This window comes from Schistocerca piceifrons, chromosome X (assembly GCF_021461385.2).
Source record: "Schistocerca piceifrons isolate TAMUIC-IGC-003096 chromosome X, iqSchPice1.1, whole genome shotgun sequence".
NCBI lineage: Eukaryota > Metazoa > Arthropoda > Insecta > Orthoptera > Acrididae > Schistocerca > Schistocerca piceifrons.
In genome coordinates, this window is record NC_060149.1 from 532,776,270 (window position 1) to 532,793,430 (window position 17,161).

At 38.1% G+C, this 17,161-nt stretch overlaps 1 protein-coding gene across 1 annotated transcript; it reads right to left on the reverse strand.

Moving 5' to 3' along the window:
• Positions 1–10,979: 10,979 nt before the first annotated feature.
• LOC124722499 (cyclin-dependent kinase 9-like) lies at positions 10,980–12,083 on the reverse strand. Its single transcript, XM_047247653.1, has one exon. It carries the CDS (start codon positions 12,081–12,083, stop codon positions 10,980–10,982), a length of 1,104 nt encoding a protein of 367 aa, XP_047103609.1.
• Positions 12,084–17,161: the final 5,078 nt, after the last annotated feature.

A 17,161-nucleotide genomic window follows, 5' to 3' on the forward strand; every position in this document is an offset into this window, starting at 1 on the left:
TATAATATATGTGTCCAATGAATACCCATTTATCATCTGCATTTCTTCTTGGTGTAGCAATTTTAATGGCCAGTAGTGTAGTTAGGGGCTTCACTCAATGTGACCACACTAAAACCATGTCATCAACACATCTCCAGACACAAGATAGTTTTAAATCTTGATATGAATAGATGGTTACAAGGATTTCAGCTGTTCAATGTGAAATGAAAATTAGAACACATGCAGCCATCTCTTTTGTGTTTAATTTATTTTTCCAGCTAGTTTCAGTGTTCCATTACATCATCTTCAGGCCCCTTGATCCACAACCGGTGTCCATAGATCTCTGGCTTACATGATACTATCCCTTCAGTCATCAGTCGACAACTGGCAGTCATCACTTGATGAACAGAGGGATGGTGTCTTGTAAACTAGAGATCTAAGGTCACTGGCTTCTCCTTTGATTACATATAAGATTGGATTCTTCCCAATGTATGCTGGTCAAGAGGCTTGCGATCTGGTCCGAGCTGCAGGAATTGGTGATCATGTGTGCATGAGGTGTGCTTGCTTGCATGAATGACTGTTGGGTGTTTTTCTTTCTTTTTCTAACAAAGGCTGTGGACAAAAGCTTATGTGTAAGTGTCATTTAAAGTCCTCCATAAATAAGTTAACATCTATAAGTGATAAGGAATTTCCCATAACCACTGTCAGCTTGTCCATAAAACGTATCATTAAACAAGAAGTAAGTTGAAGTAAGCACATGGGATGACAAAGTTCCAACATTTTTATATCCAGTATTTCACTGATTAAATGTTATGATTCTTCAAGCAGATCAAAGGGACTCAGGTGACACATATATAATTATTGTTATTTCCTGTTTCTTTTTTGAAAATATTACAACATTGATATTGCACTGTTTTCACAAATGTTGTAATGGTTATAAATTGAACACTATGAGTATCATTTCACAACTGCACCTGTGTTAAAAAGCAGCAAGGTTAATAATAGAGATTTTCTAGAATTATTTTATTTGAGTAACAGCAGAAAATATGGTAGAACTTAAATCACCATTTATGCCAACATATAAAATTAAATCATTGGTTTTGAGATCTAGGAAAAGAAATTACCAAAGACCCATCATTTGACCTCAAACAGGAGCCACACCAATTTTCTTGCCCATCATTTCCCAATATGAGCTTGTTTACTTAGTTAGTTAGTTAGTTAGTTAGTTTCATGTTCCATGAATCATTTGCACAGTAAATCATACTGATGTGGAATGAGTCATTTTACATTCATATCACAAATTAATTTGTAAATATGGCTACATGCTGAACATTTATAACTCCTTTTTAAAAAGAAAGAAAGATGTACCGATGTGAGTTAGTAATTCCTACCCCCAAATTTTACTTTGCTGTTTGTCAGATATTTTATATCACTGGGTAAGATAGCAAACATTTTAGTTGCAGTATTGTGCACCCCTTTTTGTTCTACAGACAATGTAAATGTGCAATAATGAATGTTAGTTTTCCTTCTGGTATTGTAATTATGTACGTCATTGTTCATTTTGAAATGCAGTGGATTATTTACACCAACTTCATGCTTCATGAACGAATAAACATACTTTGAAACAGTAGTCAGACTGCCCAAATTGTTAAAAGGATGACTGCAAGATGATCATGGGTGAGCACCACACGTTATTCCTGCAGCACATTTTTGAGCAATGAAGAACTTTTTCTTAAAGATTAGTTACCCCAGAACAAAATTCCATATGACATTATTGAATATAAATATGCTACATACACCAACTAACTGCTTTGCCTCTCCAAAAGATTTGCAATGATTCTAAGTGCAAATGTGGCTGAACTAAATTACTTTAGGAGTTTCAAAATGTGCTTTTTCCAGTTTAAATTCTCATGAATACGGACAACTAATGTTTTTGAAGTTTGACCCTATTTATTATTTCCTCATCAAGTGTTGCATTTATTACTGGTGTAGTACCCCTAGATATGCAGAACTGAATATGTTGTGTCTTTTTAAAATTGAGAGTGAGACCATGCACAGAAAATTAGTCAGTGATATTTTTAAGAATCTTGTTTACTATTTCTTCTGTTTATGTGTGTGTGCTTGGACTGATTACAATACTGGTGTCATCTGCAAAAAAACTAGTTCTACTTGTTTTATATTAGATGGAATATCATTTACATATCACCCCAGTCATATAATGTATCCAGAGTACAGTCGTTTAATTAATAAGTACAACTTTCTGCATTATCCATCAGTTGGCTATACCATCAATCTCATAAAACTTTAATTTATCTAGGAGAATACTGTGATTCATGCAGTGAAATGCCTTAGATAGGCCACAGAAAATACCAGCCAGCGGTATTTTATTATTTAATGGTAGTAAAATTTGGTGAGTGAACATGTAAATGGCTTTCTCAGTAGAGCAAGTGTTATGAAGCCCAAACTGTGAGCTGCTGAGGATATTACTGTTGCATAGGTGAGATACTTTTGTAGAGTACACCACCTTCTCAAAGATTTTGGAAAATGATGTCAGCAGTGATGCAGGTCAGTAGCTATTGACATTTCTCCCATAACCTTTTTTAAATGGGTCTGAGCACTATGAGACTTAAGTTCTGAGGTCATCAGTCCCCTAGAACTTAGAACTACCTAAACCTAACTAACCTAAGGACATCACACACATCCACCCCTGAGGCAGGATTCGAACCTGCGACCGTAGCGGTCACGCAGTTCCAGCTGTAGCACCTAGAACCGCTCGGCCACTCCAGCCGGCTAACCTTTCTTAAAGAGGGGTCTGACAACAGTACATTTCAGTCTCTCTGGAAAAATAACTTGAGTTAGCAATGCATTACATACGAGGGCTATTTGGAAAATAAACTCTGATCGGTCACAAAATGGAAACCATGGTGTAAATCCAATGAATCTTAGGACAGAGGTGTTGGGCAATGTCTCTAGCATACCCGTTGATTGCGTCATGTTGGCCTATTCAGTTCTGAGCACACAGTGAGCACATAAAGATGCCTAGAAAATAGTGTCTCCCACCAAGTATGAGGGCCTGATGAGAAATTTCACCTGAAGCTATGCAGCCCACATAACATAACTGTCATGTGTTTCCTTCTTAGAGACAATCCTCACATGCATTCTGCAGAGGCAATGAAGATGCTCCTTCAGCATTTTCAATGTGAAGTTTTCGATCACCCATAATACAGTCCGTAAATGGCTCCCTCTGAGTTTCATCTCTGCTCACATGAACTGCTGGCTATGAAGACAACATTTTGGCACAGACATAAGCTGTAACCAGCGTAGAGAATTGGCAGAAAACACTGGCAGCTACCTTCTGTGATGAGGGTATTGGAAAGTTGGTACAATGCTACGACAAATGTCTAAGTTAGATCAGTGCCTCTGTAGATAAGTAACTGGAAGTTGTGGCTAGCTGTTGAAAACAAAACAGTTTTCAGTTTCACAGTGGTTTCCATTTCACAATCAGTCAAAACTTACTTTCTTATTACTCCTTATATTTTAGATAAGACAGGGCTTATTATTTTGGGAAAAAATCATTAGTACTCTGTTGGAAACTTCATCAAAACCCAATGAGCTTTTATTTTTGAGAGAATATATTATTTTTTTTAATTTCACAAAGAGAAGTTGGTGATACAGTTATATGACCAAATTTTATGAGAGCTGCTTTTTCACTGCACTGCTGTGATTTTTCTCTTGAACACTTTGTCCCTATAATTTCTACCACATTTAAGCAATGTTTATTAAATATATTTGCTACCTGTGACTCAACATTTATAGCCCTTCTTTTCAGTTCAAGAGTGATGTCATCTTGTTCTGTGGTTAGTTATCCTGTCTCTCACTTCACTACATTCTATATAGCCTTAAGCCTGTGGTCAGAATTACTGATTTATGATATTATGTGCATGTTACCTGATTTTTAATAACCCTTCTGAGTAACTCTGAGTAGTTTTTGTAGTGCGCAACTACTGCAGAATCTCCACTCGTTATTGGCAACAGATACATTTCCATTTTCCTTTCACAAGATACTTAATCTGTATAGTGGTACATGGTTTTTTAGATGGATATCAAATGTCCTTTCTGATTAGCATACACAGGAAGCCATTTTCAAGTAATTGTATGAATTTATCATGGAATAGATTAAATTTGATGTCAGCATTTGGTTCATTATAAATTTCATCCCAGGTTATCTCTTGAAAACTATTGTTAAGAACATTTCTTCTATAGTCATTAATTATTCTGTTTTCAAGGGAGGAATATCAATACAGTAAGGTATTATCTTACTTATCCTAACTAACTGTGCATCATGATGAGAGAGAGCATTTGTTACTGGGTATACAACTGTCATTTGCTTGCTCTGAGCTTCATAAAGGAAACCATAATCAATTAGGCAAGTACTTTTTTTCCACCCATGTTGGAAGGTTAATTTCTGACATCAAATCTGATGACCCAAATAAGGTTTTCAGCTCATATCTATCTACACTGAAGTCACAACAGACCATAAACTGTTTGCTGCTGTCTTGCAGATAGTGTAGTAAGGAATCCAGATTCTTCATAAACAGTTCAAAAATTCCCGCTGTGGATCTATATACAATTCCAATTAAAAATGAACAGTTTTTCAGTATTAATTCACAAGCCTATAATTCTATGTGCTGATCACAACAAACTCTACTTGCATCAATGTTTTTGAACTTGTCTCCTCTGTTAATATATGTAACAACTCCTCCCTTTCCCAGATTAGTTGTGCATGAGTAACCTGTTAGAGACTAATTTTTAATATGTAACTTATGTAACCTTGTGGTTATGTGGTACTCAGATAGTCTCAGGATGTCTATCTTTTTTCAGAGCTAAATCACAGATTATCACTTGTCAGTAACCTCTTTTACTCTATTGATGACCACCTTGATGGATGTTGCCATTGGTGGGGAGGCTTGTGTGCCTCAGTATTACAGATAGTCATACCATAGGTGCAATCACAACAGAGGAGTATCTGTTGAGAGGTAGGACCAGAGTGTCGTTCCTGAAGAAGTGCAGCAGCCTTTTCAGTAGTTGCAGGGGCAATAGTCTGTATAATTGACTGATCTGGCCTTGTAACATCAACCAAACAGCTGAAAGCAAGGGAAAACTATGGCCGTAATTTTTCTCGGCAGCATGGAGATTTTTTTGGGTCTCCAGGTGGGGACTACTCAGGAGAAAGTTGTTATCAGGAGAAACAAAACTGGTGTTCTATAGATTGGATATCGGGCAGGTAGGTTAGAAAATCAAACAGGGAAATTGATAAGTTAAAGTTAGATATAGTGGGAATTAGTGAAGTTCAGTGGCAGAAGGAACAAGACTTCTGGTCAGGTGAATACAGGGTTATAAATACAAAATCAATTAATGGTAATGCAGGAGTAAGTTTAACACTGAAAAAAAAAAAAAAATAGGAATGTGGATAAGCTACTACAAACAGCATAGTGAACCCATTATTGTAGCCAAGATAGACGTGAAGCCCACATCTACTGCAGTAGTACAAGTTTACATGCCAAATAGCTCCTCAGATGATAAAGAGATTGAAGAAATGTATGATGCAATAAAAGAAATTATTCAGATAGTGAAAGGAGACGAAAATTTAATAGTCATGGGGGACTGGAATTCGATTGTAGGAAAAGGAAAAGAAGAAAAAGTAGTAGGTAAATATGGAATAGGGGTAAGGAATGCAAGAGGAAGCCGCCTGGTACAATTTTGTGTAGAGCATAACTTAATCATAGCTAACATCTGATTTAAGGATCATGAAAGAAGGTTGTATACGTGGAAGAGGCCTGGAGACACTGGAAGGTTTCAGATAATTTATATACTGGTAAGACAGAGATGTGGGAACCAGGTGTTAAACTGTAAGACATTTCCAGGTGCAGATGTGGATTCAGACTACAATTTACTGGTTATGAACTCTGGATTAAAACTGAAAAACTGCAAAAAAAGGTAGGAATTTAAGGAGATGGGATCTGAATAAACTAGAGGTTGTAGAGAGTTTCAGATAGAGCATTAGGGAACAAGTGACAAGAACAAGGGACACAAATACAGTAGAAGAAGAATGGGTAGCTTTGAGAGATGAAATATTGAAGACAGCAGAAGATCATGTAGGTAAAAAGACGAGGGCTAGTAGAAATCCTTGGGTAACTGAAGAGATATTGAATTTAATTGAGGAAAGAAGAAAATATAAAAATGCAGTAAATGAAGCATCAAAAAGGAATACAAACAGCTCAAAAATGAGATCAACAGGAAGTGCAAAATGGCTAAGCAGGGATGGCTAGAGGACAAATGTAAGGATGTAGAAGCATAGGAGCATATATCACTAGGGGTAAGATAGATACTGCCTACAGGAAAATTAAAGAGACCTTAGGAGAAAAGAGAGCTACCTGTATTAATATCAAGAGCTCAGATGGAAAACCAGTCCTAGGCAAGGTGGAAGGAGTATATAGAGTATCTGCACAAGGGCGATGTACTTGAGGGCAATATTATGAAAAAAGCAGAGGTTGTAGAGTGTTTCAGAGAGAGCATTAGGGAATGATTGACAAGAATGTGGGAAAGAAATACAGTAGAAGGAGAATGGGTAGCTTTGAGAGATGGAATAGTGAAAGCAGTAGAGGATCTAGTAGGTAAAAAGACGAAGGCAAATAGAAACCCTTGAGTAACAGAAGAGATATTGAGGTGGAAACCCAGTTCTAAGCAAAGAAGGGAAAGCAGAAAGGTGGAAGGAGTATATAGAGGGTCTATGCAAGGGCGATGTTCTTGAGGACAATATCATGGAAATGGAAGAGGAAGTAGATGAAGATGAAATGGGAGATATGATATTTCGTGAAGAATTTGACAGACCAGTGAAAGTCCTAAGCCAAAACAAGGCCCCAGGAGGGGACAAAATTCCATTGGAACTACTGATAGCCTTGGGAGTGCCAGCCATGACAAAACTCTTTCAACTGATGAGCAAGATGTATGAGACAGGCAAAATACCTTCAGACTTCAAGAAGAGTATAATGATTCCACTCCCAAAGAAAGCAGGTGTTGACAAGTGTGGAAATTACTGAACTATCAGTTTAATAAGTCATGGTTACAAAATACTGACACACATTCTTTACAAACAAATGGAAAAACTCGTAGAAGCTGACCTTGGGGAAGATCGGCTTGGGTTCCATAAAAAAAAAAATGAAATGATCGTGTGACATTGTTGGCCAGGAGGCCCCATCCAGGGAAGTTCGGCCAGCGAGTGCAAGTCTTATTTCAGTTGATGCCACATTGGGTGACTTGAGAGTTGGTGATGGGGATGTAATGATTATGAGGGCAACACTACACCCAGACCACAAGTGGAGAAAATCTCCAACCCAGCCAGGAATCAAACCCGGACCCACTGCATGGGAGGCAAGCGCATTACCACTCAGCTAAGCAGGCGGACCTTGGATTCCATGGAAATGTTGGAACATGTGAGGCAATACTGATCCTACGACTTATGTTTGAAGGTAGGTCAAGGAAAGGCAAACCTATATTTCTAGCATTTGTAAACTTAGAAAAGGCTTTTGACAATGTTGACTGGAATACTCTCTTTCAAATTCTGAAGGTGGCAGGTATAAAATACAGTGAGCAAAGGCTATGTACAATTTATACAGAAACCAGGTGGCAGTTATAAGAGTTGAGGGGCATGAAAGGGAAGCAGTGGTTGAGAAGGGAGTGAGACAGGGTTGTAGCCTATCTCCAACGTTATTCAATCTGTATATATTGAGTAAACAGTAAAGGAAACAAAAAATGGAGTAGGAATTAAAATCCGTGGAGAAGAAATAAAAACTTTGAGGTTTGCTGACGACATTGTAATTCTGTCAGAGACAGCAAAGGAAGATCAGCTGAATGGAATGGACACTGTCTTGAAATGAGGATATAAGATGAACATCAACAAAAGCAAAACAAGGATAATGGAATGTAGTAAAATTAAATCAAGTGCTGCTGAGGGAATTAGATTAGGAAATGAGACACTTAGAGTAGTAGATGAGTTTTGGTGTTTGGGGAGCCAAATAACTGATGATGGTCGAAGTAGAGAGGATATAAAATGTAGACTGGCTATGGCAAGGAATACATTTCTGAAGAAGAGAAATTTGTTAGCATCGAGTATAGATTTAAGTGTCAGGAAGCCTTTTCTGAAAGTATTTGTACAGAGTGTAGCCATGTATGGAAGTGAAACATGGATGATAAACAGTGTACTCAAGAAGAAAATAGAAGCATTCGAAATGTGGTGCTACAGATATTTGATGCATAGATCATGTAACTAATGAGGAGGTACTGAATAGAAGAGGAATTTGTGGCACAACTTGACTAGAAGAAGGGATCTGTTGATAGGACATGTTCTGAGGCATCAGGGGATCACCAGTTTAGTATTGGAGGGAAGTGTGGAGGGTAAAAATCATAGAGGGAGACCAAGAAATGAATACACTAAGCAGATTCAGAAGGATATAGGTTCCAGTAGTTATTCAGAGATGAAGAGGCTTCTCAAATCAGTCTCTGTACTGAAGACAACAACAATGACAACAACACCAGCAACAACAATTGAATTATACAGCCCTGAGCATGGACTATTACTGCTGTTTACTGATGCATTTCTTTGTATTTTCAGCAAGACTGCACACACTACAGCTTTTAATATGCTGGGTGTACATATCAACTGCCCATAACAATTGAAGGGAGTGTTCTTTAAATTATGCTCCAGTTTTGTCACATGGGATGCTTTGGAAGTGGAAAATAAGCCATTCAATATCTTTGAAAAGGTAACACTTCATAAGGCTGATACTTCAGAGGGTCCTTGCACATTTACAAACTAAAATAAACTCTGCGCAAACAGGCCATGAAGGCCCAACAGTACTGACCGGCATCCGTGTCATCCTAAGCCCACAGGCGTCACTGGATGCGGACACAGAGGGGCATGTGGTCAGCACACTGCTCACCTGGGCGTATGTCAGTTTACGAGACCACAGTTGGTACTTCTCGATCAAGTAGCTCCTCAGTAAAGGGCTGAGTGCACCCAGCTTGCCAACAGTACTTGGCTGACCGGATGGTTTCCTATCCAAGTCCAACAGCATTTAACTTCAGTGATCTGACAGGAACTGGTGTTACCACTGCAGCAAGGCCATTGTCATCCTTGCACATTTATGTCTTAATACTTACCACACTGCTCAACTTGAGGTTGGAAAGTACAAAATGGTACCTTCATGCTGGAATTTAGAATGTGTTACAAAAATGAAGAATTACATGAGACACAGACAATAGATCTTGGTACAACTAATAACACTGCCTGCTGCCCTTCCTGTTTAGCTTTCGTGTTTAGCTACATACCTATCTCACTGATTGTTCTGTAGGACTTAGGAACACCATCTGTCAGTGTGATACTTTCATTTTCAGTCTGGCAAAGGAGATATTTTTGGATAAAAGTGAAGAGGTGAAAGTGCTTACTTTCTTATGATACTCCACCTGAAATGTAATGTTATTCAAAAGTACTCTTTGTTCTAAACAATATATTACAATAGATGTTATTCTGTATGAGGTGGTGGTATTCTGATGCACTGACTGGTAGTCAAACATGGTGAGAGATGTCTGTAAGTGCAACATTTGTTCCATAGTAGCCAGTGACAGAACACAATTCAAGTTCAGACAAATGCACCACCTCACTTTCAGTTCAATTACTTTCTTTCCAGTTTACACCCATATACTTCATGGCAGCCAAGTTCTTACCAGTTTATGAGAAGTTCCATATTTCCTTCATGCCCATTTCCAGTAATAAAGCAGACATACAATAAAATGATACAAGACAATTATATTACTATATAAAGAAAATTACATTCTGTGGTGGACATTCAGTATTCTTTGGACATTTAATGTCTATAACAATAGTCATAGACAACTAAGAATACATATAGTGCAAATAAAAAGACTAATGTATCATGATGTCCATGTCCCAACAAACTTTTATCGATACAGAAGTTATATTCATTTGTAATCTGCATCGCATGTCTCTTCATGATTAATGTCACATAGCACTGAATTGTCTACCATAGCACAAATTACCACATAGCTTTCAGTCGTAGAATGAAATAAAACATTTATTTGTAATCTGTATCTCATGTCTCTTCATGATTAATGTCACATAGCACTGAATTGTCTACCATAGCACAAATTACCACGTAGCTTTCAGTCATAGAATGAAATAAAGCATTTATTTGTAATCTGTATCTCATGTCTCTTCATGATTAATGTCACATAGCACTGGATTGTCTACCACAGCACAAATTACTAAGTAACTTTCAGTCACAGAACGCAATAAAACTGGTCTAATAATCCATCAAATGGATAGCAGAGTATGTAAAACACTTGCAATGAACACTTGATTTTATCCTAGTTACATTGCGTCAAAACTACAGACAACAGTCTAGCTAAATTACTTGTTAATTATGATCTTGAGAAACAGTATATGTTGGTTGAGATAAAAGCTTTGATTTACTTCTACGGATATCACAGGCAATAATGGCATAGTCCTGTTGAATTAACAAACAACTTCACCAAAGAATTACTGTAGAATTATGAATAAGGCACATTTGAATGAGTGATCTTTAGACAAGATAAATGTTTTGAATTACCATTGCATCACAGACAATAATGACTAGTCCTGTAGAATTAATATACAACTAAACACAAGAAGAAATGAAATTTTATGAATAAGACATATTTGAAAGTGTGATTTTTAGGTGTGGCAGAAGTTTTGAGGTACTGGTACTATTGCATAACAGGCAGCATCAGCATAATCCTGTAGAAAAAGTTTCAATTTAACACAAGAAAAATTGAAAAATTATGAATAAGGTCCATTGAAAGTGTGATTCTTAAGGCACAAGAATTTGATGTCCACTGTCTATTAATGCAATATATTAATGACTTTGCAGCCTTTCCTGCTGTTCCTATAACTTACGACCCTTACATTGAAGTGCTGCTGTTACACGCTTGAAGTTGCTTTCTTTATGTTGGGTCAACAACCTTGTAAGATCACTTGGCATAGGATCCGTCCAGAAGAAATTATGGTCGAGGGCGAAGTTGGCATCGTACCGCTTTGATGGGTCGAGGACTAGCAGTTTATCCAAGAGATCGCATGCATGTGGATCATTCACATATTGCCTTAGCCAGGGCTTCACCTTGCGTCTTTGTCCCTGTGGCAGCTGAATCTTGTTGTACAATGGAAGTGATTGTACACCAGGCCAAACTTCAGGAGTAATAGAACCACAAAGCTTTGAGATTATCATTAGCTGTGCCTGCTCACTCTTGCCTCTCATAATTGCTCTCCGTGTCCACATCTGAGCCATAAGGCAGCCAGCACCCCACATGTCAAGAGCTGACCCATAGTGACGGGCTCCAAGCAGAACCTCCGGTGGCCGGTACCACAATGCCACAACTGGACTTGTATAACACTGCTTCTGTCCATATTCAGTATCACTAAACTCTCGTGCTAGACCAAAATCGGCTATCTTCAAGATACCGTCCTTTGTAATAAGGATGTTATTTGGCTTTAAATCTCTGTGAACTACCCTCTTGATGTGGATATAATACAACCCATTTAACAATTGCTGTATTATTCTTTTAATATCTGCCAGACTAATGTGTACTTTCAAATTACACAGTAGGTCAGCTAAATCATACTCACAAAATTCGAGCACCAAATAAAATGAGAATCGCCGTCGATTGTGCAGGAGAATTTGGCTTTGGCAGACTTCAATTAAATCGATGACATTTTCATGCTTCAGATATTTCAGCAGTTTTATTTCCCTCAGTGCTGTCAGTGGAAATCCCTCCATTTCGTTAGGCACGAAAATTTTCTTCAGTGCGACAAATTTATTCGGATCATCCTTATGTCGCGCTTGAAACACTTCTCCGTATGTTCCTTCACCTATTTTTGCCACTGTCTGGTGTTTTGTAGCGTCATCGCAGTACGGAAAAACAAAATTTTCTCCAAATTTATCGGTAAAATTCTTCACAGGGCTCGTAGATCCACTTGCTCTAGCATTATCCATCTTCAATACACACTGCGACTGACTAATTCACTCACTAACTTTAGTCCGCACGAACAATCGAAATATCCACGAAGGCGTTTATACTTGCCACTTCGTGATCTACCAAGACACACTACGCTAGTCACACCGACATCTTGTCACTATTGCGTCCTTGAAACCACCTCAAATCAAATGTCTTTCCTAAGTAACCCTTATAATCACATATAACTGCTATTTTGCTGTACTTTTACTATCTGAGCTCTACACACTGTAAAGTAATCAGATTCCGTGTAACTGCCTTATGGAGTTGATCAAATTTCAATTTCGCCCAATTATTGTTCTGTCAAAAGTGTACGAATATCACCACCATCGTCAAAAAATAAATAAATAAATAAATAAATAAAAAAAATAATTCGAGCGTCTAGGACACTAGTACAGTACAGATGAAAAGACGTGTGCTCACTTGCACACAGTTTTTGTAACAATGACGCAATGAATTACAACTTCAGACGTGTGTGCGTACAGTAGGCTAAGTTCCGTGCCACTAAGGTAGCTGCGAGATCAGGCAATAATAGTTGGAACGCAATGACGTGTACGACACGAGAAAATCAACGGATTTTACCGCTCTACTGGTGCACTGAATTCACAACGTCAGATAACACATTTAGTGGTCTGACGAAAAGCATTTTTAAAACGACATTATCGAATAGCACAGACTTTTATGACTGCACCCGTTTGCCCGATTGCACGCTTTTGTTTTATCTCGAGCTGTAATACGTATGAAAAACTCTTAAGACTGTTTCATTGGCATTTCTGAATAGAAAATGCTTTACCCAGGTTTGATAGTGTTCCAGGAGCATGACAAAGAATGCCGTTTTCGTGCTTTTTAGCTGTCGTGTGAACATAAAATCAGTGAAAAAACAGTCTACATCGCGATGATTCTTTATTAAAATGACCGGCTTCAGCCTATACTTAGGCCATCTTCAGACAGCAACATCAGCTGAAGTTGACGATGCGTACAACAGCCAGTTGACCTCAGTCGCTGAAATTGCCAGTTCAACTGGCTGTTGTACGCCATTTTAATATCGTACCATCGTGATCTGGACTACAGCTGTACACACGGAACATGCTTTACGACGTTAAATAACTCCAGTTTCCTTATGTGATCTAGGACGTCATCACTCACAGAAATAGATATAATAATATTTGACAGCGTCCTCTGAATTAATACTTTGTCAGAACTTCGAAACTGTCTTCATGTGCAACTATTTGTTATACTTGTTTCGGCCTCGAAACTTCAATTGGCTAATGGAGAACTATGTATTAAGTGTTTCGGTTCAGATTTTAATTGTACGGCTGTCGTTTCTACATTAAGTATTTCAAATTATGTGCGAAAGCGCAAGCCTTTTTAAATACTGTCTACTAACAACGAGGGCGGATTTCGTTTTAACTACAGTGAGTCGAGGGCGGATTTCGTTTTCACTACAGTGAGTAGTAAAACAAAGCTGCACCGATAAGTATTCTGTCATCTTTGGGCAAATGTAAATTTCGTCCAATGTTGGCGTTTAAACAGGGTGACTTTTATTAATTTCTTGTACACAATTTGGTTTCATCGTTACAGAAAGTCAAGTCCAGTCGTCTGAGCACTATGTTCATTGCGGTTTACTTAGACTTTTAATTCTGTAATACCACTCATCAGGACATCTTCGGGTAACGCTGGCTTTTCATCGGAAAACCACGGGACGTATTTCGAGGTCGTTTAACTCAAAGTTGTCAGTACCGACATCTGACCAGCTAGCTGGTGCAGTACTTCTGTGACTAGTGTTATATGTTATTCTGAAGCATCGGGACAAAAGCCATCCTTTTTGCTACGATTAGTTATAATGAAACGCAAGGAAGTGCGAATGTGTTCAAACATCATGCTCAGCGCGAGTAAGACATGACCTCAGCGCTTCTTACTAATTCGGTTACGGACGTAGGCACCAGTCAGGCCTACATTCCTGGAATTTTCCTCGAACTAATCTCTCGCATAGGTACACAGCTCGTATGTTGTCTCGCATTTTGCGCTTGTTTATTACGGCTCTTTCGTTTCGTGTATAGTGTAGCGTCCTGCAGCGAAATTAATTCGGAGGTATTTTAATCCGACTTCTGATTATATTTTCTCGTATTTATGCCGGTACATGTCTAAAAGAATAGCAATATTTGAGGTAATAAAAAAGTGGTAACCTGTAATTTATGTGGAAATTACTGTAATTACAAGGGAAAAATATTATTTACAAAAATCAATCATAGCTGTACCGGTACATTCGAAATGATGCCTTACTAACCCATGAGAACTAATCGACAAAAGTAATACACTGGCACACTGCCTTCGAAAATGTTGTTGCCAATAAGATGGAGTGTAGCTATACAAATTATATCAATGTATTCAGATTCTTTTCTAAATGTTTTTAATTCGACGGTTTTACTCTTGTTGTTCAGTTAATTCCACAAACGTATGCATTTGTTTTTGCATGTAATGGCGTTGGCCACTTGGTCCGAACATTATTACGTTGCCTGTTGTCCATTGCTTCGTCTGTGTTATTATCTAAGCGTAGAATCCTAACTCGAGTATTTTTGCTGCTTATCTTGTAATTAGTGGTGGTGGTGGTGGTGGTTAGTGTTTAACGTCCCGTCGACAACGAGGTCATTAGAGACGGAGCGCAAGCTCGGGTTAGGGAAGGATTGGGAAGGAAATCGGCCGTGCCCTTTCAAAGGAACCATCTCGGCATTCGCCTGAAACGATTTAGGGAAATCACGGAAAACCTAAATCAGGATGGCCGGAGACGGGATTGAACCGTCGTCCTCCCGAATGCGAGTCCAGTGTGCTAACCACTGCGCCACCTCGCTCGGTTTGTAATTAGTTTCCCTGGGCAGGCAAGTGTAGTGCTGTGTACCTGGAACACTAATTATAGCCAAGAAAATCTAAAAGACCTATTTTTGAGAAACAACCTCTTCTTTTTCTGTCCTGAGGGGATACAAGCCACACCGAATGGATGGCTAAAGGAGCTTTGTGCCAACGTCGCTTCTAAATAGTTGTTTCAGCCAGCAACAGAATGCGAGTGGGATGCATCGCAAAAGCCTGGATGCTTGAAAACGTCTAACTACCGTAACTTTCCAAGATTCACATAGACCTTGTCTTTCATGCGCGAGGTTGTATCGTGACTGTGGAAGAGATCCAGATAAAGTTAACACATGAGCAAGTGTGTGTGTGTGTGTGTGTGTGTGTGTGTGTGTTCAGGAGAGGAAGAGAGAGAGAAAATGGAAAATGCTACTGTGTATTTCTCTACATATATGGCGTTCTTCGAAGATGTATGCGAGGGTTGAATATATATACTTCCCTATTTCTGCTGTGTTACGGGGCAGAAAACTCGAGTGGCTCTGACATTTAAGGTTTTTCTCACTTATAGTTGAAATCAAGCCTTGATTTTAACAACTGGATGACTTGTAGCAATAAAGTTACCCTAATTCATCCGAAATTCCAAATATTAATATTATGTTTGTCGTTTTGCATTGGACCAGGTGAAATGGTACCAGGCAGTCTGAAACATTGAATTGACAGGTTTTTTATTTTTATTATTATTATTTTTTTATCAGTGTGACAACAATACATATTCCTTAGTTTCAGCCTGTAAATTTACTGACTTAATCTGGAAAAAAGTTTCGCAATTTATTGTGTTTTTAAAACAACTTTATGTGTGGGACGAAATACTATTTCCTTTCTTGTATCCTTCAGTACAATCAAACGCTATACAATATTTCACGTTTTAATAAAAAAAACCGTTAATGAAAGAACTACAATTAACATAAACTGAACAGTACTCCAGAAGTCGCCTGCAAATGCATGCCGCAATATTGTCAGGCTGACTAGACGTCCTTGTTTTGTCGGGACAGTCCTGGTTTTCACATAAATGACCTACTCGAGTAAATAATTCGAGACACATAATTGTCCCGGTTTTTAATCAAGAAATAAAATGAATGTAATATTTTCCTTTAATTAAAGATTTGCGGGAAACAAGTTTCCTAGATGTACAACGGTATCGAAATATATATTTTCACAGTATATTGGTCTACCGGATTTGATTTAACTCATCTTATGCGTAAAGAAAAAGTAAGAGATATATTGAAAAGAAAAATAGGTATTACCTACCTTCGCCTCTAATCTTCCACTTTATGGCCCTCGAGACCAATAAAACCAAAACCAAAGCAGGTATAAAGGAGCATCACATAATATAAAACATTTTGCCTAGCGGGGCTGCAGCCTTGTGGACGGTAATTTTGTGAAGAATGTGAGCGGCGCGGCGTGTGTTAGCAGCGCTTATTGAATATTGTTTATCCGTTATGCACGCTTGCCCTAACTGTCTGAAATCTTAAATTTTAATATGAAACGTATAATTTATATCTGATAATTGATTAGCAATATTACACTGTTTTTAGAATTAACAAATAGTACCTATGCACCCTAGTGACTAAACATTGCAGAAAAGATATGGAGGCTATTACAATAGAAAGTCTTTTTTGGTTCTGAAGAAGAGAAGTTTATTTATGTGCAGTATGCCCACATTTTCTCTTCCAATTCACAAAGTGAAGATACATTCTTGATACGGGGTTTTCAACTGCTGCACCACAGGCATTATAGATTTCAAAAATCACGATAACAAACAAGAAAGATAAGCGTGAGTGTAGTAATGAAATCAGGAGTAAACACAAGTGTCCAGGTTTTTTTTCTCTGAAATCTGGTCAGCCTAAAATAGGTAGTCTATATCACTACCTGAAGGCCAAAATTGTGTCTAGGTAGCATCGTCGATGCGCTATTACTGATTCGTGATGAAACTTAAGTATTGGTAGCTACAAAAGTTTAGTTATTAAAGCCTTTTTTCACAATCGTTAGTATTTAATTCAGATGATTATGTAATACGTATTTGAATACGAGCTCCTAAGATGAACGCTATTGGCAACTAAAACCCAAATAATCCCGACAAATGCTCCAATGTGATGTCATAGAAATCTCTCTGAATTTACTTGGCAGGTGGGTTCTAAAAGAATTCTGATGCCATTAA

Bases quoted from the DNA above. Each gene is read 5' to 3' on its own strand.
- LOC124722499 (XM_047247653.1), bottom strand. From the start codon at position 12,083: ATGGATAATGCTAGAGCAAGTGGATCTACGAGCCCTGTGAAGAATTTT.